Source organism: Eptatretus burgeri, chromosome 1 (genome assembly GCF_056783735.1).
Source record: "Eptatretus burgeri isolate ZD-2024b chromosome 1, Ebu_testis_v1, whole genome shotgun sequence".
NCBI classification, from domain to species: Eukaryota; Metazoa; Chordata; class Myxini; order Myxiniformes; family Myxinidae; genus Eptatretus; species Eptatretus burgeri.
The window spans coordinates 76,453,324-76,480,388 of NC_140961.1; the positions used below are offsets into that span (position 1 = coordinate 76,453,324).

The window sequence follows — 27,065 nt, forward strand, 5'->3', positions numbered from 1 at the left end:
CTGGCTTTGTGGCATGGAGCATTGTCCTGCTGGAAAAACCAATCCTCAGAGTTGGGGAACATTGTCATAGCAGAAGGAAGCAAGTGTTCTTCCAGGCCAACCTTGTACGTGGCTTGATTCATGAGTCCTTCACAAAGACAAATCTGCCCGATTCCAGCCTTGCTGAAGCACCCCCAGATCATCACCGATCCTCCACCAAATTTCACAGTGGGTGTGAGACACTGTGGCTTGTAGGCCTCTCCAGATCTCCGTCTAACCATTAGACGACCAGGTGTTGGGCAAAGCTGAAAATTGGACTCATCAGAGAAGATAACCGAATTGACCTTACTCCATTCCTCTATGGTCCAATCCTTATGGTCTTTTACAAACCTCAACCTGGATCTTCTTTGCTTCTCATTGATGAAGGGCTTTTTTTCTAGCTTTGCACGACTTCAGCCCTGCCCCTAGGAGCCTGTTTCGAACCATCCTCGCCATGCAATTAACCCCAGCTGCCGTTTGCCATTCTTTTAGTAGGTCACTTGATGTCATCTTACGGTTGTTGAGTGACATTCGAATGAGTTGGCAGTCATTCCGGTCAGTGGAAAATCGTTTTCGCCCTCTGCCAATCTGTAGCTTTGTTGTCCCAATGTCTGCTGCTTGACCTTGTTCTTATGAACCGCTATCTTTGAAATTTTAAGGATGGAAGCAACGTGAAGCTCATGAAGCTCATGAAGGAAGCAACGTGAAGTGAAATCGCTCTGCCAGAAAACCCAGAATTGAACCCTTCTTTTCCTCACTCAAAACTTTTCTTTTCACCTCTTTTTGCATGGTCAATAGTTGTTTTTTTGATTCCAATTACTTTTGAGGTACTACGAGCACTGTTTTTGCCATCCAGCTGGTCCTATTGCAAGAGGATAGTGATAACCACAGCAGTGGTTTTTATACTTTTCCTTGTTTATAAGATTCGGTTCAGGTGATCACCTAATCAGTACCTCACTAAGTAGGATGAGGTGTGCCTGTTGGAATTCAACAGATACTGGAATGGAATGGCTGCCAGACATGTAGAGATGCTGATTGAAATTTTTTTTGGAGTGGTCTCTTATTTTATTTTTGGATTTGTGTGTGTGTGTGTATATATATATATATATATATATATATATATATATATACATATATACATACATATACATATTGAAATGAGAGCGAGAGAAGAACCTTCAGAGTTTAGGCTTTATTCCATTTGATTGGAGCCGCTTCTGTGGGCACACCGGGGAATACAGGTTCAGCTAGGAGTACATAAGCAGTAACGTATACATGTGCGATTAATCATTCCAGACTAAATCCGCGTAAGCACGGAGTTCGATATAATCTCCATTCTCACCAGTCAATGAGCACCTTCAGTCAACGAGCATCAAGTGAACAGCTGATGTAAATGGCAATGCCCCGGGGACAATCACTCCGTGCCGCGGAGACCTCCCCTTATACGCGAGACGCACAACATGTGATCCCGCGTCATGTCCCTCAATTCACCTCAATTCACCACATTCTCCCCACCTTTAAAATGCAACTAGGGGCCCATCTTACACACCATGATTGCTTTAGCACTATAGGAGTATACATTTCAAGCAACGCGGACTAATAGGTCTACAGAAGCATACATGCCAAGCAGTGATTATTTTGAGTTGTAGGAGCATGGAAATGAGCATCGATATATGATATAATGAGCATATAGGAGCATGAGCAGCGAGAATGCCGATAATCCCCTTCACAGATTGAGTCGTCGAGGGGGCCTTATTCGTCGACCTCTCCGGGAGTAAATGGCAGTTTCACTTGAGGGAGACTCCCGATCCTCTTGGTGAGCCTCGACTTGTGCCGGGGATGACTCCTCGATCGCTCTCGGGTGGAACGCGGCAGCCCCGTCGCCCGGTGGAGTTCCTGGGGGGGGAACACCTGGGGAGGGGATGTCAGAAGGAGGAGTGCCAGAGTTACGGCTTTCCAAATAACTCCATTATACCTTTCCACCTGCCCGTTTCCCTGTGGGTTGTAACCCGTCGTTCGACTAGTTGCTATGCCGAGCTCTAGTAGGAATTGTTTTAGCCCGGCCGACATGAAACACGGCCCTCTGTCTGAATGTATGTACGAAGGTTTCCCAAACATAGCGAAGAGGTCAGAGAGACATCTCACGACAGTGCCCGAGGTCATATCCGAGCACGGAAATGCGAAAGGGAACCTTGAATATTCATCAACAACGGTGAATATGTATCTGTTGTCTGTCTCGGTCGGCAGGGGCCCTTTGAAGTCGATGTTTAGTCTCTCGAAGGGGGAAGTAGCCTTGATCAGTCTGCCAGATGCCGCGCCATAGAATCTGGGTTTTAGTTCAGCACAAACAGGGCATGAAGCATTCATTTGTTTAATATCTTCAACAGAATAGGGAAGATTTTGTCTGCGCACAAAATGTGCCATTCTGGTTACCCCTGGGTGGCAGAGAGACACGTGTAGGTCTTGCAAAGCCTGACTGATTGTTGCCGAACTGTAGACCCGAGAGAAGGTATCTGCAGCAAGGTTTTCCTTCCCGGGCCGGTAAACAATGTCGTAACTGTAGCAAGCTAGGTCTATCCGCCATCTCATAATTTTTTCATTCTTAATTTTCCCGTTATTTTTCCCATCAAACATGAATGCCACGGATCGTTGGTCCGTAACGAGCGTGAAGTGGTTTCCCAGTAAATAATGTCTCCATTTCCGCAGCGCTTTGACGATGGCGTACGCTTCCTTCTCTATCGCTGAGTGTCTCTGCTCACTTCTAGAGAGAGTTCTCGAGAAGAACGCGACCGGCCGCCCAGACTGATTAAGCGTAGCAGCTATGGCGTGATCTGAAGCGTCGGTTTCCACCACAAAGGGCACCGAGCTATCGATCGATAAAACCACGGACTTACTGATATCATCCTTGAGGTTGTGGAAAGCTCTTACAACAGCGGCATCTGGTGGAAAGTTTTTGCAATGCACTAGGGGATGTATTTTCTCGGAGTATTGCGAAATCCATCTTGCATAGTAAGCGAACATGCCGATCACCCGGCGCATTGCCTGCAGGTCCTGAGGTGGGGGTAGCTCACGGAGCGGGCGCAATCGTTCAGGATCAGGCTTAATTGTGCCGTCGGCTATCGTGTAGCCGAGAAGGTCAATTGACCTTGCCGAGAATACGCATTTCTCGTAGTTGAGAGTCAGATTATATTTTCTAGCAATGCTCAAGAATCTGTCCAGATTCCTATCATGTTCCCCCTGATCCCTACCGCACACTGTGACATTATCCACGTAAACAAAAGTGTCTTTGAGGTTTTCATCTGAGATGATGTCGTCCATAACCCGTTGGAAGCAAGCTACCCCATTCGTGACACCGAAAGGTATTCTCCTGAATTGGTAGAGGCGCCTCCCTGCCTGGAATGCGGTGTAAGGTTTGTCTTCCTCTCGGATGGGAATTTGATGATAGGCGCTTCGCAAGTCGATGGTGCTGAATACCTTATAATTGGCCACGCGTTCGACCATCTCGTCTATGCGCGGCAGGGGGTAGGCATCGAGTTGGGTAAAGCGATTGACCGTTTGGGAATAATCGACAACCATTCGTTTCTTATGGTTCTGACTGCTGGTTACTAACACCTGTGCGCGCCATGGCGAATCGCTCGGTTCTATAATTCCCTCTTCCAGTAATCGCTTGGTTTCCGAAGTGATGAAATTCATGTCAGCAGTGGTATATCGCCGCGATTTAATCGCTATCGGTTTGCAGACCGGCGACAAGTTAGCGAACAGCTGGGGGGACGTCACCTCCGCGGTGGTCAACGCATTTAAAATTAGATGAGGCTTGCTTCCTCCAAAGGGTATTTCGACGCTCGTGTGCTGCTTGAGGACATTATGACCCAGAATTACGTCTGCGCACAAATCACGAAGCACCAGTACCCTTACATCCCGATGCGTGTACCCTTTTACGTCCAATTCAACATTGCAGTACCCTCGTACGCGGGATTGTAGTGAGGTGGCGGCCATGCATACCGTATTGTCAGTCGGGTGGATTTTCCATTTCCTGCCCTTCACTAGCGAGCTGTTGACGAAACTTTCAGAGCTACCGGTATCAATCAGTGCCTCAGCCATATGCCCGTTAATTCGTACGTTGATGATAGCCTTGGATAGATTCCTCGGGAGGCTGCAGTTAATTTATTTTGTGAGTAGAGAGCCGCAGAAGTGGGTTTATTTCTCCTTAGAGTAGATTTACATACCCTGGCATAATGCCCTTTCTTGTCGCAATTCATGCATGTGGCATCTCTGGCGGGACATTTTTGACGAGGGTGCCTTTTGTACCCACAAAAGAAGCATTTACCAACCGGAGCAGTTGCTGAGGAGTTTGACGTGGCCTGGGTATCCGGCTCCTCGGGTGTTTCTCCATCCCCTATGTCTGGCTGTGTCTGTGCCAGTGGGGTTCCTTGGGTTCCCATCGTAGCAGCGTTCATTAGCAGCATCGGTGTCCCAAATGACTCAGATTGTTGCTGAGCCGTATCCATCGCTCGTGCCTGATCGACTACCTTGTCAAGAGTGGGTTGCGCTTTCTCTAGTAAGCGTTGCCGTATGTGGGCTGATCTGAGTCCTTGGATGAATGCCTCCCATGTGGCTTCCTTTCGGTGTTCCTCGGCGCTTACGGCCCGGAAGCTGCCGTCTTTTCCCAGCTGATTCAGAGCTTGCAGGAACTGATCGATTGTCTCCCCGGCTGCTTGCTTGCGTGTGTTGAGAAGATGTCGTATGTATATCTCGTTCTTGGGCTTCACGTAGAGCGCTTGCAGCACGTCGATCGCTGCTTCGTAAGTGTCGCACTCCGAGAAGAGCCTGTACACGCTGGGCGAGACATGATTCACGAGAGCGGCAAATTTGTCAGCTCCCTCCTCGATGATGGTCAGATAGTGTGAGAAGGAACAGAACCAATGCGACCATTTCATTTCTGCGTCAGTCGCGTTTGGGTCTGCGTCGAACCTCTCTGGTTTGTAGATCTTGTCCATCGTTGGTTGAGAGAGCCGAGAAAACCAAATGGAATAAATTGAAATGAGAGCGAGAGAAGAACCTTCAGAGTTTAAGCTTTATTCCATTTGATTGGAGCCGCTTCTGTGGGCACACCGGGGAATACAGGTTCAGCTAGGAGTACATAAGCAGTAACGTATACATGTGCGATTAATCATTGCAGACTAAATCCGCGTAAGCACGGAGTTCGATATAATCTCCATTCTCACCAGTCAATGAGCACCTTCAGTCAACGAGCATCAAGTGAACAGCCGATGTAAATGGCAATGCCCCGGGGACAATCACTCCGTGCCGCGGAGACCTCCCCTTATACGCGAGACGCACAACATGTGATCCCGCGTCATGTCCCTCAATTCACCTCAATTCACCACACATATGTATATACACTACCAGTCAAAAGTTTTAGAACACCCCCATTTTTACAGTTTTTACTGAAATTTAAGCAGTTTACTGTTTCAATGTACTCTGAAATTAAAGCACAGAACAAATAAACAATTTCAGATAAAAAAGAAATCATGGAATCGTTTTGTTAAACAAAATTAAATCTAAATTTTTGACTCATCAAAATCGCCACTTTTTGCAGGTATAACAGCCGAACATACTCGTGGCATTCATTCTACAATGGAAATCAAATATTGTTCGGAAAGTTCTTCCCAACACTTGCAGAAGTTCCCACAAATGTGTTGCACTTGTAGGTTGCTTTGCTTTCACCCTTCTGTCCAGTTCATCCCAAAACAGCTCAATGGGGTTTAACTCTGGAGTTTGTGCTGGCCATTTCATGATTTGAAGCCTACCGTCTTGTTCTTTTCTTCTGAGGTAGTTCTGACATAGCCTGGAGGTATGTTTTGTGTCGTTATCTTGCTGTGGGATGAACCCCTGACCAACTAGGTGTAGACCAGAGGGGATTGCATGGCGCTAAAAAAGTCACTGGTAGCCCTTTTGGTGGTAGCCCTTTTGGTTCTGGTGCCAGTCACTCTGTGCAAGTCGCCGACTGGATCCAGCAAAAGAGACTCAGATCATCACGCTTCCTCCTCCATGTTTGACAGTTGATGTCACACACTGAGGAACCATCCTTTCGCCGACTTTACGGCGTACAAAAACCCTGCGTGATGAACCGAAGATTTCAAATTTTGATTCATCGGTCCATAAGACCTTCTTCCCGTTTTCAGTAGTCCACTGGTGGTGCTTCATGGCCCAGTCAAGCCTCTTTTTCTTATTTTGCCATCTCAGCAATGGCTTTCTTACTGCCACTCGTCCTGTCAAACCTGCAGCTTGAAGTCTCCTCTTCACAGTTGAAACTGAGACTTCCTTACTTTGACCAGTGTTAAGCTGTGCTTGAAGCTGCTGTCCTGTGAGCCGCCTATCACACAAGCTGTTGACTCTCAGAAATTTGTCTTCTGATTGTGTTGTGGCTTTGGGTCTGCCAGACCTTCCTGTCAGAGTTTTCTCCAGTTTCCAAGTGCCTTTTCATGGTGTAGGAAACTGTACTCACTGACCTTGGCTTCTTTGCAATTTCTCCAAAGGAAAGACCAACACTTTTAAGGGTTATAATGGTCTGTCTGTCTGTCTTCCTTTGTTAATTGTCTTTTTCTCGCCATTATGATAGTAATATACTACTTCCTGCAGTGCAATATTGTCCAAATAATGCTTCAGAGGGCGTGGCACCACAGTCTGTTCCAACACTGCTTTTATACAGACAGAAGGTTTGTAACTAATCAACAAAAGTTGGGACACTTGTAGGAATTGTTTGCATCAACTTTCAAGGCTGAATTTACTTCCATTGCTGCAGAACAGCTGCAGTTTCGAACCTATTACTTGTTCCCTGAAAAGGGCCTTTTTTTACAACTCTGAAATTTACATTATTTTTCAGTTTTTGGAAACCTAAATTTTTTTTTAACCTCTGCCAGTTTACCGCTTAGCTTTGTACCATTTCAGGTTATTCACTGGACTTAAACTGCTTAGATTTCAATAAAAAACTGGAAAAATGGGGGTGTTCGAAAACTTTTGACCAGTCATGTATTTATACATATATGGATATATATGTACTTTCATTTCACTTTCAACACTCCATAAATTGTTTTATACCCTTCCCCAGATCTATGCCTCTTCACAATTGTATCTCAGAGTTCTACGGACAGTCCCTTGGACTTCATGTTAGAGTTTCTGCTCTTACATGTACTGTCAACTGTGGGACCTTATATAGAAAGGTGTGTTTCTTTCTAAGTCATATCCAATCATTTGAATTGGCCACAGATGGACTCCAATCAAGTGGTAGAGACATCTCAAGGATGATCAAAGGAAATTGGATGCACCTGATCTCAATTTGGAATGTCATTCCAAAATGGTTGAACACTTATTGATGCAAGACATTTCAGCTTTTCATTTTTAATTAATTTGTGAAAAGTTTCTAAAAACATGTTTTCACTTTGACATTATAAGGTATTTTGTGTCGATCGGTGACAATTTTTTATCAATATAATCCACCTTAAATTCAGGCTGCAACACAACAAAATGTGACAAAAAGTCAAGGGGTGTGAATACTTTCTGAAGGCACTGCATATGAAATCAGGAGATACAATATGATTAAACTTGGAGAGCAGATCATAAAAATAAGATAATATTGGAGAGCAGAACAAAGATAATATTCATGCTCATCCATGCATCTATAAATGAGAAAAAATTAATAAAAATAAATAACAAAACAACATTGGAAACAAAAAGTGTCGCTATGATCACCCGCAGCATAGCATATGCATTCAATTCAGATTTTCTGTCCACTGACGATCCGTTAAAATTTTAATTTTCAATGACCAAGCATATTATCAAGTGAAAAAAGTAGAATCAATTCTAAAAAAAATACCTATTTTATTCAATGCAAGTGGTTGGTCGTAAATAGCAGAAAGTTACTTTGAAAAATTGGGTGCTTTGAGAAATGGAGGAAGGCTGGGGCAGAATTTGAATAAATTATCAAGATTTTGTGATTTATTTTTATTTGTTTGCAAAGCTTATGATACGTAAGGAAACTTAAATGAAAACGAATACTACTTGGCTCGTCAATGTGAAACGTGTGTTATTCTAGCATGTTATCATGGATGTCTCTAAATTGGATATCAGGTGGCAGACCTCCATAAAATTTGGTCTATATAATCATTTCAAAATAAAATTTAACCTTGTATAACAATCTTCCTGATTTAAATTTTCTACTTCTACATACAGCTGTTTAGTGAACTGTGAAATGTACGAGGTGGACTTTTGAAATCATGAAGTGTCTTCGACAGAAACAATCAGAACGAGGATGTAAAATACTTGACATCGAAATGCAAAATGCTTCAATCTTAAGGCCCAGTCACACCTTGACGTTTTAGCCAGCTTATGCCGATTTTTGAAAAATTTGTCTAAACCACTGGCACACGTTGAATACATTATGGGTAAGTTTTGGAAACATTGAGAGCACGCTGAAAAACACTGCCATACGTCGTAGTACGCTGGCTTTCATCGTTGTACTTTGCGGTTGTCCTCAAATTTTCCATGCTTGAAATTTTACGACTTATGCCAGCGTATGACTCACAAGTTTCGCTTCGCTGGCCATAAGTTGTAGGCACGTTATGCGATCGTTGACACACGTCGACACACATTACTTGTAAGTTAATCATAAGTCGAAACACATCGAGGTAATGTTTAGCGTACCCGAAACTTATTTCTAACCTATGAGTAACGTGTTGTTGGCACGTTACGCGATCGTTGACACACGTCGATACACGTTACTTGTAAGTTACTCATAAGTCGAAACACGTCAAGGTAATGGTTAGCGTCAGTGTTCCAGACTCCCTGATTTTTTTTTTCTTCGGTATGACGGTGATGTTGACACTTCAATTTCCAGTGCGGTTATGATTTAAATCGTTGAGCGGCAGCCTATTAATTATATTACTAGCGATACCCGTGCACATGCACGGGATAGCAGTACAACATAGCTGGTAGCAGATGACAGACTGTACACGGGGAATGACAAAAATACGCATTGTGCAAAATGCAAGTGGTACTATGGAAAGCCAAGACTTCCCAAACATTGGCGGCATGTCCGCTAAGTGCCACAGCAATTTCATAGGGATCGTGTGACGGCGAGCCGAGTTTTTAGTGTGCAAGCTTGGTATTATAACCGCACGAGAAATCGAAGTGTCAACATCAACGTCACACCGAAAAATAAAAACTAAAAACCAGGGAGTCTGGAACACTGACGCAAACCATTACCTCGACGTGTTTCGACTTATGAGTAACTTACAATAACTTTTGTCGACGTGTGCCAACGATCACATATCGTGCGTACAACTTATTCCCATCGCATGCGGAACGTGTGAGGCATACGGCAAGTACGTCGTAAAATTTTTAACACGTTTAAAAGTACAAGACGTACTCCACTTAATACGACGTATGATAGCGTACTTTAGCATTCTAGTCACGTATACCAAACTTACCCATACCGTATTTGACGTGCGCCAGCGTTTAAGATGCATTTTTCAGAGGTCGGCATACGCTGGCAAGATCGCCAAGGTGTGACTGCGATGTTGACACTTCCATTTCTCTGGCGGTTATGATTTGAATCATTGTGCTGCAGCCTTTTAATAGGCTACGCCATGTGATCGTCGGCGATACGTGCAGCGCGCTATGCATAAGTTAGACTATCGTTGGGCATAGGTTGTGAACGCCGGCAACAGGCTCAGCATTCGTTGGTATAAGTTATTTATAAGACAACGAAACGTTCTGTGTCCGTTACTAATGTGTTATGCATATGACCAACTCGCTATGAATACGTCCGAATCTTAAAAAAACCATCAAAAGTTCAGCATAAGCCAGCGTTTTACATACATTTGATACGTTGCCATTGCTGGCTAAAACATCAAGGTGTGACTGGGCCTTTAAGAGTTTATTTTAAGGTTTCAACTAAATTTGGCGAGGAAGCCTGCTTCTGCTTCTGCTTCTGCTTCTGCTTCTTGTTTCTTCATATGCAGCACGTGGCTGCGGGTAGCATCATTTGCTGAGGTCGCATCGCTGATGAGTGCCTGTGATATTTCACCTACTTTTCATGAAAGACACTGTATGCTCTCTATGATACAGCAACAAACTAATGCAAAAAGACATTATACATACATCCTTTAAGAAATCTGTTGTATATTTGTCAAATGAATTCTCACACTTGTGCTTTTCATTGCTCCAATTCATTCACTTTGTGAAACTATCTGCCCATGAATATGTTTCTTTCATGTCTCCAATGGTTTACTTATATCTGTTATGTTATCCATATTGTTTCTTATTTTGTTCTGAATATATGTATCACCATACATGTGTAAAGGGCATTCTTGCTGTACAATTAACCTTTGGCGATTCAGCCTCCTTTGGCATTTCAAATGTCTTTTTTATACTACGAGGGTATGTTGAAAATTAATGCCTCTTATTATTTTTCTCCAAAACAGGTAAAAGTGTTCGAATGAAACAAAGTGCAGTTTGCACATTATGTCTTCCCGTCATAACGTGCGGAGTTTAGTGATACTTACAATCGGTGTCTCAGTGCTATGTGAGTCAAGATGGCAGAGGGTGGCATGACATTGTCAGTGCTGTAAGACATGAAGCACTGGAGACGAGAGTTTGGATGAATGACTGGAGATGGGAGTTGGGTGCATGTGACGATCATGAGAGTAAGAGATGATCAATGGAGTTCCGCCTCAAATGATCACGAGCATTGACTTGGCTCTGTCAGATTTTAATCGCTTCCCCAAACTTAAGGAACACTTTGGTGGAGAACATTTTTCTTCCGATAATTATATCAAGGCCATTGTGAAGTGATGGTTAAGTTAGTAGGACACAGTTCGATTGTGACGGCATAACAAAACTACTTGAGCGTTGACAGAAATGTGTGGAAGGCAATGATGATTATGTTGAGAAATAAATGTGCACCATGGTGAAATAAAAACTGAAGTTAGTGCCTGTCTTTTTTTTCAGTCGAATATTTACCTCTTCCACCAAACGTGGATGGAGGTTATGTTTCCACCCAAGTCTGTTTGTCTATCTGTTTGTCTGTCTGTGAGCAGGATGTTTCAAAAAGTTGTGGACGAGTTATGACAAAACTAGGTGGATGAGTTGGTTAGGTGTCAAGAACAAGCGGATTCGATTTTGATTCAGATCCGGCCGATCAGTGGATACAAAACATAAACTGTTCAGCACGGCGGAGGTATTCCCTCTACCGAGTGCCATTCTAGTTTTACCTTTTTTGGAGAAAAATAAGAGGAGGCATTACTTTTCTGCATGCCCTCGTATGTTGCTTTTGTTTCATGGAAATAAATGTTGTTTTGAAATTAAGTGTTTGGAAAGGGTATTGTTGAAATTTTTGAGTCATCAAGTCGGCTTGTTTGAGGGTGTCGAGGATTCAATGCTTGTTTATCTCCAAAGATTGTACCATCATTCACCTTTTAAACCTTCCGTCAATTTGAACCTTGTGTGAGAAACGTGTTGTGTTGAAGGTTGACAAGTAAATGTGGGACCCACCAACGAAGGTGAAGGAGGTTATGTTTTCACCCCTTTCTGTCTGTTTGTTTGTTTGTGTGCAAGATATCTCAAAAAGTTGTGGATGGATTCAGATGAAACTTGGTGGTCAGGTTGGGTGTGACGAGGAAGAATTGATTCAATTTTGGTGAAGATCTGAATTTGGATCCGGTTTTGTGATTCTTCACCATTGAGAGATCGGGCCAAAAACGATTATATACTGTAGCATGATATCTCAAAATTGTATTGGGCCAGATATGTTCTCCTGGATCAGGCATTGTGTGGCAGAGGTATGCACTATACCGAGTGCCCTTCTGGTTGTTTTAGTTTTAATAATTCCGGCATTCGCCTTCATGTTCCACTTACTTTGTGCTGTCATTTTAAACAATAATTTGTGCCAAATACAATTCATATGTTCATTGTTCATGCCAAAATGGTTTGATGCAATGCAAACACTCCCTTTCCCTGATCATCATTCCCAAGCTTTGATTTTGAATTGCCAGTAGATAGGAAATGTCCTTTTGTTCACATGGACAATTAATGAATGAATGAAATGAACAAATCTTAATACCTAAAAGGAGCAATCTATTTAACTCGTGCACACATATGTGGAGGGGAAAGAGAGGAGGCTGAAGCAAATTGAGAAAAAGGAAGAGGAGGAAGGACATGTGAGAGGAGAATCAAGGGTAGAGTTGGACACGAAAGGAGGTTTGGGTTGTTTGATATTCTCACCTAAGCCCATCAAGTTCCATAAATGTACAGTGTTGTTTTGTCTGTTGGATCTGAATGTTCTTGGAATTGATATCTCATGTTCTCCATAGAATATACAAGGTCGTGGGGGGGGGGGGGGGAGACGGGTTAAATCGGTTTAAATGTTGTCAAAACGTTTCAGAGCTCAAACCAAGACTTCTGTTGCGCTGGCGTCAGGAACAGCCCCCTCGCCCACCTTCATTCCACTAACCACACCAAGTATAATGTCGGACACTGGATTGAAGAAATGTAGAAAACAGAACGTTTGCAAACTTGCTTCATTTTATGGTTGGTTAGTAGAAAACCTTTTTGACTTCTACCCCCTCTCTGCTGTACAAACTCCTCCTTGTTCATTTGACACGCGAGAGAGAAGGGTATTTGGGGGAGATGAGTAAAGGAAGAGAGAGAAATGAGGCATGTATGGGGTTTAAAGGGTGAAAAGGGGGATGGAGTATTCAGGAAAGCCACCATTTTGTATACGTAATAAATATATGGCCCCTTTATGTACAGCACACTTGTTTACACTTGAGCATATCTGTTTGCTATATATAGAATCCAAAAGGGAAACCTGACGCCTAAGTGTGTGAAATAGATCGACATGTTTGAACCAAATGGCCTTTTTGAGTAAAAATATTGGATGTGAGTTATGTGATAAACAAGAAAACACAAAGGATAAAAACAAGTTGGACACTTGGAAGAGGGACTCGATATGCAGCACCGAACGTGAAGACCATTTTGGATCAGGGGGTTGTGTGTGTGTGTGTGTGTGTGTGTGTGTGTGTGTGTGTGTGTGTGTGTGTGTGTGTGTGTGTGTGTATATCTATATATATATATATATATATATATATATATATATATGTATGTATATGTGTGTGTCTATATAATATGTGTATATATATATATATATATATATATATATATAAATATATATATATATATATATATATATATATATATATATATATATATATATATATATATATATATATATATATATATGTGTATATATATATATATATATATATATATACATATATATATATATATATACATATATATATATATATATATATATATATATATATATATATATGTATATATTTATAGGGTGTCCCAAAAAATATACAACTTTTAAAATGCTTCGTTTGATCCTAAAAAAGCAGTAATTTTGTCACTTATGCTTCATTTTTTGTTGCAGAGACCCTGAAGTTTATTTTGATACCAGTTTATTTCTGGCAAGCGCCAGAAAAATGCCAAGACTGACCGTACAACAACGGACGAAAATTGTTGAACTTTGGCACCAGACGAAAAGTGTCATACAGGTGCAACGTCTTTACTCGAGACATTTCGGTATCCACTTGCGCCATGCACCAAACTTTCAGACAATAAAGTGCACCATCGCAAAGTTTACCAATGTGGGAACCATCTGTGACCTTCACGAGGGTCACAGTGGTCGGAAGAGGATAGGTCATAGTGAAGAAAATGTGGTAAATGGTGAGACAGGCGGTCGTTCAGAGTCCAAAAAAATCGATTTGACTACTTTCTGCCGAGACAAATATTCATAAGAGCACCGTTCAGTGGATCCTTCGCCAAGACATTCATGCCTTTCCAAACAAGGCGTTTTCTCAACCAACATTTTGAGGGCCGCTTTATCTCCCTCTACGAAGACGTTGAGTGGCCACCGTATTCCCCTGACCTTACTCCTCCAGACTTCTTCTTGTGGGGGTATCTCAAGGACAGGATCTATGGAAACCCTAGGCTTCAGACTCTTGATCAGCTGAAGGAAAATATCCACCGATAAATCAAGAACATTCCTCAGGAAAACTTTCCCAAAGTGATGGAGAACATGACAACGCGTTTGCAGGCAGTGATCGGACAACGTGGAGCCTACGTCGAACATGTGGTCTAAAAGAAAACGACGATTCTATACCAAAATTTAAATTTTGGTGGCAATTTTGACATTGATACAATAAACTTCAACCTTTCAGCTTTATATCCAGCCATATATCTTTTTTAAAAATATATGTTATGACCATCCTCTTTGCAGATGAAAAGTTGTATATATTTTTTGGGACACCCTATATATATATATATATATATATATATATATATATATATATATATATGTATGTGTCTATATAATATGTGTATATATATATATATATATATATATATATATATATATATATATATATATATATATATGTATATATTTATAGGGTGTCCCAAAAAATATACAACTTTTAAAATGCTTCGTTTGATCCTAAAAAAGCAGTAATTTTGTCACTTATGCTTCATTTTTTGTTGCAGAGACCCTGAAGTTTATTTTGATACCAGTTTATTTCTGGCAAGCGCCAGAAAAATGCCAAGACTGACCGTACAACAACGGATGAAAATTGTTGAACTTTGCCACCAGACGAAAAGTGTCATACAGGTGCAACGTCTTTACTCGAGACATTTCGGTATCCACTTGCGCCATGCACCAAACTTTCAGACAATAAAGTGCACCATCGCAAAGTTTACCAATGTGGGAACCATCTGTGACCTTCACGAGGGTCACAGTGGTCGGAAGAGGAGAGGTCATAGTGAAGAAAATATGGTAAATGGTGAGACAGGCGGTCGTTCAGAGTCCAAAAAAATCGATTTGACTACTTTCTGCCGAGACAAATATTCATAAGAGCACCGTTCAGTGGATCCTTCGCCAAGACATTCATGCCTTTCCAAACAAGGCGTTTTCTCAACCAACATTTTGAGGGCCGCTTTATCTCCCTCTACGAAGACGTTGAGTGGCCACCGTATTCCCCTGACCTTACTCCTCCAGACTTCTTCTTGTGGGGGTATCTCAAGGACAGGATCTATGGAAACCCTAGGCCTCAGACTCTTGATCAGCTGAAGGAAAACATCCACCGATAAATCAAGAACATTCCTCAGGAAAACTTTCCCAAAGTGATGGAGAACATGACAACGCGTTTGCAGGCAGTGATCGGACAACGTGGAGCCTACGTCGAACATGTGGTCTAAAAGAAAACGACGATTCTATACCAAAATTTAAATTTTGGTGGCAATTTTGACATTGATACAATAAACTTCAACCTTTCAGCTTTATTACCAGCCATATATCTTTTTTAAAAATATATGTTATGACCATCCTCTTTGCAGATGAAAAGTTGTATATATTTTTTGGGACACCCTATATATATATATATATATATATATATATATATATATATATATATATATATATATATATATATATATATATATATATATATATATATATATATATATATATACTAGCATATACCTGTGCTCAGCACAGAGTTGAATGGGTGGCAAAAGGTGGATGAGGCATAATAGTTGATGTTATGGGAAGCTGGGGAGGGTGTCATGAGGGATGTGATGCACTATAGTTACCTGTCCTTAGTTTTCTAAAGGACCTCCCTGTAGATGACATTTTGGGTGAGTATCTTGTTGCTGAATAGTCCTTGTGAGGAATTATTGTCCACTTTGATAGATATATAGAAGTAACCTCTTGCACGTGAAAATGCAACGTATAGTTGGCCATCGGAGAACACAGGGGCTGGGAGGTATATTCCGAGTTTGTCAAATGTTTGGCCCTGGGATTTGTTTATGGTCATCGAGTCGCGAGTCTGATTGGAAATTGCATCCTCTGCAGTGTGACTGGAAGGTTGGCATCTGATGGGGCAAGTTTAACATGATATAGGCCTAGCCCGAGACTGAACAGGAGCAGTGGAGGGTGACCGAGAATCAGAATGCAAATTTCAATGAACGGCACTTTTTGGCGCACATCCGACGATCGAACACCGCTTGGACGCTTTAATTTGACGATCACACATGCAAGACACAACACAGGTAACGATGGCGATTGATATTGACAATTAATGTCATGAACAGCAGTTGTTTGGGTGCATCGGACAATCGAACACCTCTTTAATTTGAAGTTAACATGCACGCATTCAAGGTACAGAATCTATTGTCGGACACCGTGCTTTGGAAGAACAAAGAAAAGAAGAGAATCCGGGTAATGAAGGGATGACCTCATACCCGTTCCCTGTTCCCCCGACCTTCAGATTATAGCCATTGATGATATCTGGACGTAGGCCTATTGCAACTTATTTTCGGGCGTTTTTAATATGTACGTTGGATTTCAGACACAAATTGACAGTCGAAGAGGGCGTGTTCAGTCTGGGAAGGACGTTGGATTTCAGACACAAATTGACAGTCTAAGAGGGCGTGTTCAGTTCGGGAAAGAGCCATTTGGGGTACATCATGTTGGCAGAGCTCTGGCGCTCATCGTTCCCCTCCTTCCACGCTGATTTTTAAAACATGACAACCATTGCTGATGTTCTGAGCTATACTATTTATTATCAGTTGTGTTTATGTTCAGTGTTTGATGCAATGAGTACTCCCTTACTCGAGTTCATATTTTTTGGATAGATGGCAGCACTTACCAGACAGCAGTTCAGCGATGGTGACTGAACAGGAATAAATGCGGCCGTCGATGGGTTGAAAATCTTGTTGAAGCCACGTTGTCATCCAATTCCAGTTTAGAAATTTAGCGCATCGTCTTTGTCACATAAAGAAACCCCAGTATATGGGAAATGAGCACATTCCTGCCAGCAGTTTTGGAGGAGAAACATCAAATTACGCGCAGACGTTAACAGAAATAATATTTTAAAAAAATAAATCTTTACTTTATATACAATGTTTCTTGTTGCATTTTTTGTGTCAAATTCACCTTCTGAGGTAGTCCGCATGTGCAGAAGAGGGTTTTACATTGCAGACGCTGTTTTCTCGGAGTAGCATTACGGTGACGGTCTGTTGACGACAGACGTAATGACGTCAGCAAATGACCGATGTCATGACGGAATTACGCCTCTCAGGGGTGTCGTCACACGTCGCCATGCAAACGAATGTAAAAATTAGAAAATCGCCCAAAATTCCAAAACCTGTCCATCTGGCGCAATCTCGCATAGCCCATGCTGTTCATTAGACCACAGAGCACCCACATGCCAAAAGTGGCGACAATCCGTCCGGCAGTTTTGGAGGAGATGCGTCAAATTACGCGCAGACGTGAACAGAAATTATATATATATATATATATATATATATATATATATATATATATATATATATATATATATATATATATATATAGTTACGGATCTGGAAACCATAAGCATTCAACATACAGATGTCCCAAAAGTCAGTTATGTCGTTAAGCATGTGTGAAGTCAGATCCCTTTCCTTTTGTCTCGTGGGAGAATCAAAGGCGTGCGTTACGATTTCTTTTTACTTCGGTGATTAAATCTTTACATCCAACGAACCCTCCAACAAGCCATCTAACAACCATCCCATCTGCATAACCCATTCGCCCCATCACGCTCCGTCACCACACGCTGGCTGCTCGTACCTTGACTTGCTGAGAGGGGGTCTCGCGGTTCCAGTTCTCAGCTCCCACGAACCTTGTAACTCTTGTACGATGACCTTCGTGGCACTGACACTGTTACTCGTCGAGAGCGAAGCCACATGGAGGAGTAACTGGGGTCTCCAGGCAGGGGCCAAGGCCCCGCCCCAGAAAGGTGGGCGGGAGGACCCTGTCCAATCAGAGGCCGACAGCGAGGTGCGTTTTCGCCAAGGGCCCCTCCCCGTGGAGAGAGGCCAATAAATTTCTGAGCACTCTCTGAGGCAGGGGTCTTTTTGGGGTCTTGGAGAGTTTTGGTGGGTTTTTGCTGTTACGAAGGGGTTACGAGGGTTGAGCAGAAGGTCGTTGAGGTGGCGAACGTGTCTCTGCTGGGCCTCCACAAGGAAGGAAAGAGCCCCCCTGACCCCCCTCGTTGGACCCCGGCCATTCACCACCCGGGCTCCGCCACAAACTTTGAGTCCCACACGTGTGACTGGAGACGAAACCAGCGACCATTGTCAGGTGCCGGAGCATGGAGTACCCCCTTTCTCCGATGGCCAGGTACCCAACCAAACTCTGACCCCAAGCTTGGCTCTCTCCTCGACTGCGAGGGTCCAATAAAGAACTCTGGGTTTCTTTTCATTTGTGTGTGTGTCTATGTGTGGGCCCGTCTTTAAGTAGAACTGAATAAGTGTTTTTAGAACATTGTAAATACTTCTTGCATATTTGTGTTAAGCCTTGCTTTGTGTCTTCATTTGCTGCAAATAAAACTTGTTAGAAATGTTTCCAGTTCGTTTCTGTCCCTTCTTGAATTAGTCCAGCATGGTTCGGATCTGAGTTTAGGCGGGGTTTTATCCCCGATAATCCATTCATTCCAGCCGGCACAGCTTTGGCAGTTTCCGCTCGGCTGCACCCGAACCGGAGTTGGTAGTCGGTAGTTGGAACTCTACCGCAGTCAGTAGAGTGACCCGGTTCGAGCAAGATGTGCCGAGGGCGTGGTTTCCGTGGTAGTCGAAATTGCGTAGTTAATTAGGTAAATTGGTTATCGACAAATAGACCCTTCGCTACGCAGTTGAGATATTGGTGACCACGGTTGGTTAAACGACCCGCCAGCTCGCGGAGTTATCCGAGCGACGGCCTACAATTCCGGGGAGTTTGGTGGGAAACGACACAAGCTTTCCCCACTTAGTGGTTTTAGAACATCGCCAACCCCTGGCCCACAACTATATATATATACATATATATATATATATATATATATATATATATATATATATATATATATATATATTTATATTATATACACAGGGTTGGCCAGAAAAAAGTAAGCTATGATGTGAGTTTCACTGCTTTTATAAAATAACCTGCAACAAGAACAAATAAAGTATATTTGAGACAAATATTATAAAGATACAGACGGAAGTGCTCATATAAAAGCAAATTATTTATACAACTCATCACAGAAACGAGCAACCTTTTACATTATTAAACATAGCAACTGACAATAAATACCCCTAACGAGCTTACTTTTTTCTGGGTAACCCTGTAAATATATATATGTAAAAAAAAAAAAAAAAAGTATATATATATATATCTTTATAACCACTGACCATCCATCCATCAATTGGGACCACACTCTGTGCAGAGCATTGGTGCTGCCAAAGCAGTCTCCTTGGCTATTGGGCACAATCCTGGACAGGTCACCACTCTGACACAGTATACAGTAAGCCGGCACTCATTTTGCCGACCTCAGGATGACAGGCAGAGTCAAACCCACCTGTTATTAATTCAACAGCCACGTGAGATTTGAACTCAGGATCCTTGGGTCCCGAGCCCACCAACCGAACCATGAAGCCAACACCAGGCATAACCACTGACTGAGTGACTGAGTGATAGTAAAGATTCGTGCCTTCCGGGTGACATACAAAGCTGAAATTTTGCATGCCGATGAACAGCGAAGCTGGTACACCGGAAAAAAAATCACAGAATCATCAGACAGCATCTGGAAATGAAAATATAAATAAATGAAAAATAAATAAATTTTTAAAAATGAAAAAAATGCAGGTGAGTGATCCGAGACAATGGGGAAGCACGGTAATTTTGTGTACTGACGGACATCAAAGTCGATAAACTAGGAAAAATCACAGAACCATGAGAAAGCAGCCGTAAATGAAAATATAAATACAGTAAATGAAAATAAATCAAATCATCAAAAATCAAATCCAGGTTAGTGACCCAAGAGAATGGGGAAACACAGTTCATGTGCTTGTGTAAGGACACCACCCGCGTGTATATATACATATATACAGTGGGGAGAACAAGTATTTGATACACTGCCGATTTTGCAGGTTTTCCCACTTACAAAACACGTAGAGGTCTGTAATTTTTATCAAAGGTACACTTCAACTGCGAAAGACGGAATCTTAAACAAAAATCCTGAAAATCACATTGTATGACTTTTAAATTATTAATTTGCATTTTATTGTATGAAATAAGTATTTGATCACCTACCAACCAGTAAGAATTCCGGCTCTCACAGACCTGTTAGTTTTGTCTTTAAGAAGCCCTCCCATTCTCCACTCATTACCTGTATTAACTGCACCTGTTTGAACTCGTTATCTGCATAAAAGACAGCTGTCCACACTCAATCAATCAGACTCCAACCTCTCCACAATGGGCAAGACCAGAGAGCTGTCTCAGGACATCAGGGACAAAATTGTAGACTTGCACAAGGCTGGGATGGGCTACAGGACAATAGGCAAGCAGCTTGGTGAGAAGGCAACAAGTGTTGGCACAATTATTAGAAAATGGAAGAAGTTCAAAATAACATTCAATCTCCCCTGGTCTGGGGCTCCATGCAAGATCTCACCTCGTGGAGCCTCAATGATCATGAGAAAGGTGAGGGATCAGCCCAGAACTACACGGCAGGACCTGGTCAATGACCTGAAGAGAGCTGGGACCACAGTATCAAAGAAAACCATAAGTAACACACTACGCCGTCATGGATTAAATTCCTGCAGCACACGCAAGGTCCCTCTGCTCAAGCCAGCGCATGTCCAGGCCCCTCTGAAGTTTGCCAATGACCATCTGGATGATCCAGAGGAGGAATGGGAGAAGGTCATGTGGTCTGATGAGACCAAAATAGAGCTTTTTGGTTTAAACTCCACTCGCTGTGTTTGGAGGAAGAAGGATGAGTACAACCCCAAGAACACCATCCCAACGGTGAAGCATGGAGGTGGAAACATCATTCTTTGGGGATGCTTTTCTGCAAAGGGGACAGGACGACTGCACTGTATTAAGGGGAGGATGGATGGGGCCATGTATCGCGAGATCTTGGCCAACAACCTCCTTCCCTCAACAAGAGCATTGAAGATGTGGCGTGGCTGGGTCTTCCAGCATGACAACGACCCGAAACACACAGCCAGGGCAACTAAGGAGTGGCTCCGTAAGAAGCATCTCAAGGCCCTGGAGTGGCCTAGCCAGTTTCCAGACCTGAACCCATTAGAAAATCTTTGGAGGGAGCTGAAAGTCTGTGTTGCCCAGCCACAGCCCCGAAACCTGAAGGATCTGGAGAAGATCTGTATGGAGGAGTGGGCCAAAATCCCTGCTCAAGTCTGTGCAAACCTGGTTAAGAACTTCAGGAAACGTCTGATCTCTGTAATTGCAAACAAAGGTTTCTGTACCAAATATTAAGTTCTGTTTTTCTGATGTATCAAATACTTATTTCATGCAATAAAATGCAAATTAATTATTTTAACATCATACAATGTGATTTTCAGGATTTTTGTATTAGATTCCGTCTTTCACAGTTGACGTGTACCTATGATAAAAATTACAGACCTCTCGGAGCTTTGTAAGTGGGAAAACCTGAAAAATCGGCAGTGTATCAAATTATTGTTCTCCCCACTGTAAAGATATATATATATATATATATATATATATATATATATATATATATATATATATATATATATATATATATATATATATATATATATATATATATATATATGTCTCGACAGTGAGCTCCATCATTTGGAAATGGAAAGAATATGGAACTACCCAAACTCTTCCTACAGCTGGCTGTCTGATCAAACTGAGTAACAGGGCAAGAAGGACCTCAGTCTTTATCCCAATCCCTCCTGCTTCCACATTTCCAGTTTTCCCTCATTAGTTTCCTTCTGTATCCATCTTGTCCACCCCCTGTATTCTCTCTTGACCCCATTACTCACAAACACTATGTTTTTCGAAGTCTCCCCCTATCTTGGCCTTCAACTCTGTTGTGTTCCCCCCCCCCCCCTCTCTCTACTCTTCTTTTTGTCCTGTTGGGTCCTGATACATTCAGTGAACTACGAGTACGAGCTCTTCCATGAGCCTCAACGATGCAATCAAAAAAAAAATAGAATGAGATTGAAGATGTGGAAGTTGGTTTCACAAGTGGGAAAAAGAGGAACAAATGAGTGTTAGTGAGCATCGAGTCAGAATTTCACAAGAAGGGGGTTTCGAGCAAACTGTGTGCATCCTGTAGAATCATGAAGGGTGGAGGGAGGGAGGGCAAAACACAGAAAGAGCAAAGGGTGCACAAGACCAAAAAGGAGATTGTGGAAGAGAGACCACCGACCTGTCTGCAATGGCAGGCATAGTGATAGACCCAGAGACTCAACTTCATCATGGAAGATTCCAATAATCTTGAAGGCCTTGGTTTCCACTGCGTCAATCTGAGGAATGTGTGAGAGAGGGGCGCCAGCCCAGAGGGGAGAGCAGTACTCCATCAAGCTGTGGATGAAAGCCTTGTAGGTGGTTTGTCAGATCGTGAGAGAGTGGTGAGTGTGGCGGTCGTGCCACATTTCAGTCAGTGCTTGAACACTTGAACCGGAAACATCTGATTAAAATGCTGGTTCAGAGACCTGTTTCCTGGTCATGTGTCATTTTGGACAACACTGCACTACTGGCATTGATGCCATCATACGGTGAGCAGCCAAAGCACAAGTATGAGAACACAGCCATAACAACACACAATCGGAGGGCGAGAGTGAACTGACCACAATCCCCACTGAACTTGTGCTTGCACTGAAGTAGGAATAATATGATATGACGTCTGATGTCTGATACCAATATTGGAAACAATGTAAGTGACAGTGATCCCCTTTGGGCCATTAACTTATTAAGTATGCAAATAAGGCAGATTTCTATTTCACCTCCTCCCCCCTCCCCCATCCTCATTTTCTCACAAAAGCAGTATGCTCAAAACATTCAGCTTCCATACCTCCCATTATTTCCCCTCCACATTCCCCAATCTTTCTTGCTCTCTCCTATCACCCCCACCCCCTCCACTCTCTCTTTTCCCTCTGCCACAATTCTGCCCTGCAAATGCAATAAATAGATGACTTCTGATTAGAAATTGAATTAGTGTTTGCCGATTATTTCTGTCTTTTTGTTCCAGTACTTTTGAGTTAATATATATATATATATATATATATATATATATATATATATATATATATATATATATATATATATATACATATATATATATATATATATATTGTTGTGGTTTTCCGTCGCGTTCAGCGTGCGGATGGCCGTTTTAGCCGAATCACGGCCGTGCACCCACCGAAGGCGACAAACCAGTCGTGACTTTCTGGACCAACCCTGAAATCCAGCCACGCATGCCTTAAAGCATCATAAACTCGTCAATCATTCTGTCCAGCGGCTACAGGGTCAATTGCTGAATTGTCGATATACCTAACTATTTGCGCGGACAGAAATACCGAGAGTTTATACCTCGATGGAACTTGTACGAAAACGAGCCGCTTAAGCATGCTCGTTCCGTGTGCAAAGCCGAGTGGTTTTAAATCGCCAAATCCCGTCAGACCAGATTTACTTTTATCGGTGTTAAAAGCCAGCTAATTCTCCGAACGCACCATGGCAGTCAATGTGAGGAAATGACACGACGAGCAGGTTCGCGTTCAACAATGGGGGACATTTATTTGAACAAATGATGGGGGAATTGTTAGGGAGGCACGTAAGGACAGATTTATACCGAATAAATGAAATGCAACTAATATACAGCATCGGCAATTATGCAATTCACTACTTACTAGACGGGCGCCACAAACAGACACACGCACACCCAGACAGAAATGGTGGCTATTGCCTTTAAAATGACTTTCAGCTCGGAGGGACAGGCGAGCTGAAAGACAGGGTCTATCTTGGACCTGTCGTCGACGACAACCACAATGGCGATCACCAAGACGAGAAGGCTCCAGACCTTCCCGACGACGAAAACGACGATCAACCAGACGACCAGCAAAATGTCATGTACTGAGATATGATGTACCTCAGCGCGCACGCAGACCACGCTCATCGACGCGCCGATCGCAGTACAGAACGAACGAACTCATCGACGTGCCGATCGCAGTACAGAACGAACCAACTCTTCCAGCGCACAGACCGCACTATTGTTCAATGCGCAGAATGCGCTGATCCCCGAACAGAACGCCCACGCGCGCGCAGACCGCGCCAGACCAGAACGCCAGGGAAATGACACCGTGCATGGACCGCACTATTTTTTTTTATCTCCCCCGCTTCAAAGGGGCAGGCGGGGGGGGGGGCGCCTACTCGCAACTCCGCCCTCTCCCGTCGTGGGCCCGGATTGGCTGTGTCGTGGTCACCCCACCCGCTGCACGCCGATTGGTCGAGGGCCACCGCGTGGCTCCTCATAATTCCGCTCTTTCCACCCGGACGACCTTCTGCACATGTGCGCCCCGTCATTCCTCGGAGCTGCGCCTTTTCTTCCCTTCGTGACCCAGCCGCTGCCGATGAGGGCCGCTGCATTCCTTTCACCCCGCGAGCTGCTTTTATGCCCATACAAGGCAAGGAATTCAGCTCGGGGATGCAGTCTGAACACGCCCGCATTCCAGTGAGCGCGCAGGGGACGCTCGCTGTTCTGGCAGCGTGTCCGCCACCAATGGACATTTTGTGGCTGTTGTTGTTGTTGATGGTTTTTCCTAATACAAATCGTAGCGCATGAACATTAAATTACCCACTAGACTAGGGTCGGGACCCTAACTGGTAACATGTACTTACCGATATAACTGAGCAAAAGGACCTGACTGTTGAGTGCAATAGCTTTCCAAATCTGCAACAATATATATATATATATATATATATATATATATATATATATATATATATATATATATATATATACATATATATACATATGTATCGTAGAGGAAGCAAAACAAGGCGAATGATAAAGGGTTCGAAGTTAAACAAAATTATCCAAATGATGACATTATTTACATATTTTGTTGTAATTTTTCAGATAATCTTGTTCATATAATGAAGGTAAAAGGACTGTGTGGCTGTAGAATGAAAATAACAAAATAATCATGAATAGCTCCAAGTGGGACAAGGGTGACTCTCCCGATGGAGGGATTTCAGAGTCGGGGTGCATTCGGTGATAAAGTTGTTTTTCAGTTTAATTAGACAGAAAATTATTATTGCACGTGATATCCAAGTAATTACATTTTAAGTTTATTTTTTTCACCAGCTCGATGGAAATTGAAAAAAAAATGCACATCGACGTCATGAATCTTCATGTCGAGTTTCAAAACGATCCATCGGACAGTCGAGAAAAAAACGACAAATTGTTATCAGGCTCACCACCTGACTGACTGACTCCTTGACTGACTGACTGCCTGTTTCACTGACTGGACATCGTTATGGCTTTAAGAGCTCGTCAACTCTGTCGTTGACGAGCTAAAATGCCATAAAGACATTGGATTCCGACAGCACTGTGTACTCCAAAGGATTTTTGTCGCAGGCGCATGCCAAGACACGTGACAGTATCACAACTCAAGGGCGACAGAAGGTATGCAGACGGATATATAAACGGTTACCCGGATCATGACTTGCCTTTTTGAAAAGAAAATACAGCAAACGATAGCTTTGCACAGTGGTGTTTCTTTGACATCTGATCAGTTTCCTTCATCATCTGGTGAATTGTGGACAATTTATTTGGTAACTTTTTATTTTTTAATTTTTGCTCAATTGAAGATACTCCAGAAAAATAATGAACAATATAATTGAGGAAATTAAAAAGTATCGATACCAAGTTACGACTGGGGAAATTGATCGAGCAGAAGATGACATGATGCTAAACAACTTGATGACATTCATTTCTATGTAAACCCAAGACCTTTAGATGTCAATGAAGGAGTGACGCCGATGCATGCCACCAAAGAAAATAAAGCAATGTATAAGGCATATGTAAGAATTGAAAAAAAGAAAAAATTCAGGTAGAGTAAATAAAATAACTGACCACTCATTTTTGTTGCCTCTGAGTGCTTTAAACAGTCACATGATGGAAACAAGCTGAGATATAAAACCGAGTGCCAAATGAATCATCAATAGGGAAAGATCTCCATGAGGCTGTACCGGTCAACTATTCACAAGGGATAGTGTGTACCTGAGTTTCCATAAGCTTACATCATCACCAATCTTAAATATAGCTGTTACAGATTTAACGGCATGGCCAAAACTTTTGCTCAAAATTCGAATATTTTGCATCAAAATAAGGTCAACATGCAGTTGCTGCAATATCCGATGGCAATCTCATGTTGGTTACAGTAAAACTAATGATTGTAGAAGATGAAGCATCATTTTGTTGTATAAAAGGTTTAATTAAAATGTTCACAGTTCAATAAATGAGAAGATGAATTAAAATTTAAGTATAAAGATGAACCGAGAAAGAGAAAGGGAAATGAGGTAGAAATAAAAGCTTACAAATTAAAACCACTTGATCGGTCAATTTCGGCCATCGGCCTTTCCGAGAGAACGAACTACTCAGAGCAAACTCAAGCATATTCAGTGAGGTCTGAACGATCAATCAAGAGTGTGGTCTCCAAAGATCCAAGTAATGAGAAGAGAGGTTCTTTGACCTCAGTCGTGGATACTGCCCAGTAAACTGGAGAGAGAGAGAGAAAGAGAAAGAGAGAAAGAGAAAGAGAAAGAGAAAGAGAAAGAGAAAGAGAAAGAGAAAGAGAAAGAGAAAGAGAAAGAGAAAGAGAAAGAGAAAGAGAAAGAGAAAGAGAAAGAGAAAGAGAAAGAGAGAGAGAGAGAGAGAGAGAGAGAGAGAGAGAGAGAGAGAGAGAGAGAGAGAGAGAGAGAGAGAGAGAGAGAGAGAGAGAGAGAGAGAGAGAGAGAGAGAGAGAGAGAGAGAGAGAGAGAGAGAGAGAGAGAGAGAGAGAGAGAGAGAGAGAGAGAGAGAGAGAGAGAGAGAGAGAATGACACCTGTTTGTTCCTTTGCCTATAG

The 27,065-nt window shown here is 42.4% G+C and overlaps 1 protein-coding gene and 1 long non-coding RNA gene across 5 annotated transcripts in view; one reads left to right on the forward strand and one right to left on the reverse strand.

Moving 5' to 3' along the window:
- Positions 1-27,065, forward strand: part of LOC147034785 (uncharacterized) — a 97,308-nt gene that overhangs the window by 9,377 nt on the left and 60,866 nt on the right. The gene's annotated exons all lie outside the window — the stretch shown is intronic.
- LOC147034786 (uncharacterized) lies at positions 1,245-26,952 on the reverse strand. 4 transcript variants are annotated; one of them, XM_085888950.1, is made up of 4 exons: positions 26,537-26,952; positions 19,521-19,703; positions 4,350-5,118; positions 1,245-1,929 (listed from the first exon to the last, which is right to left on the reverse strand). In XM_085888950.1, exons 3-4 carry the CDS (start codon positions 5,013-5,015, stop codon positions 1,771-1,773), a joined length of 825 nt encoding a protein of 274 aa, XP_085745076.1. In that variant the 5' UTR covers positions 5,016-5,118; positions 19,521-19,703; positions 26,537-26,952; the 3' UTR covers positions 1,245-1,770. The 4 variants fall into 4 exon arrangements, 3 of the variants coding, with proteins under 3 accessions (XP_085745076.1, XP_085745082.1, XP_085745087.1); XM_085888956.1 differs by lacking the exon at positions 19,521-19,703; XR_015060232.1 differs by lacking the exon at positions 4,350-5,118 and having other exon boundaries at positions 1,793-1,929.

Bases quoted from the DNA above. Each gene is read 5' to 3' on its own strand.
- LOC147034786 (XM_085888956.1), bottom strand. From the start codon at position 5,015: ATGGACAAGATCTACAAACCAGAGAGGTTCGACGCAGACCCAAACGCG. The intron at 1,930-4,349 runs GTTGGTAAATGC...TCCCCTCCCCAG, and splicing joins ACTCCTCAGCAACTGCTCCG to GTGTTCCCCCCCCAGGAACT.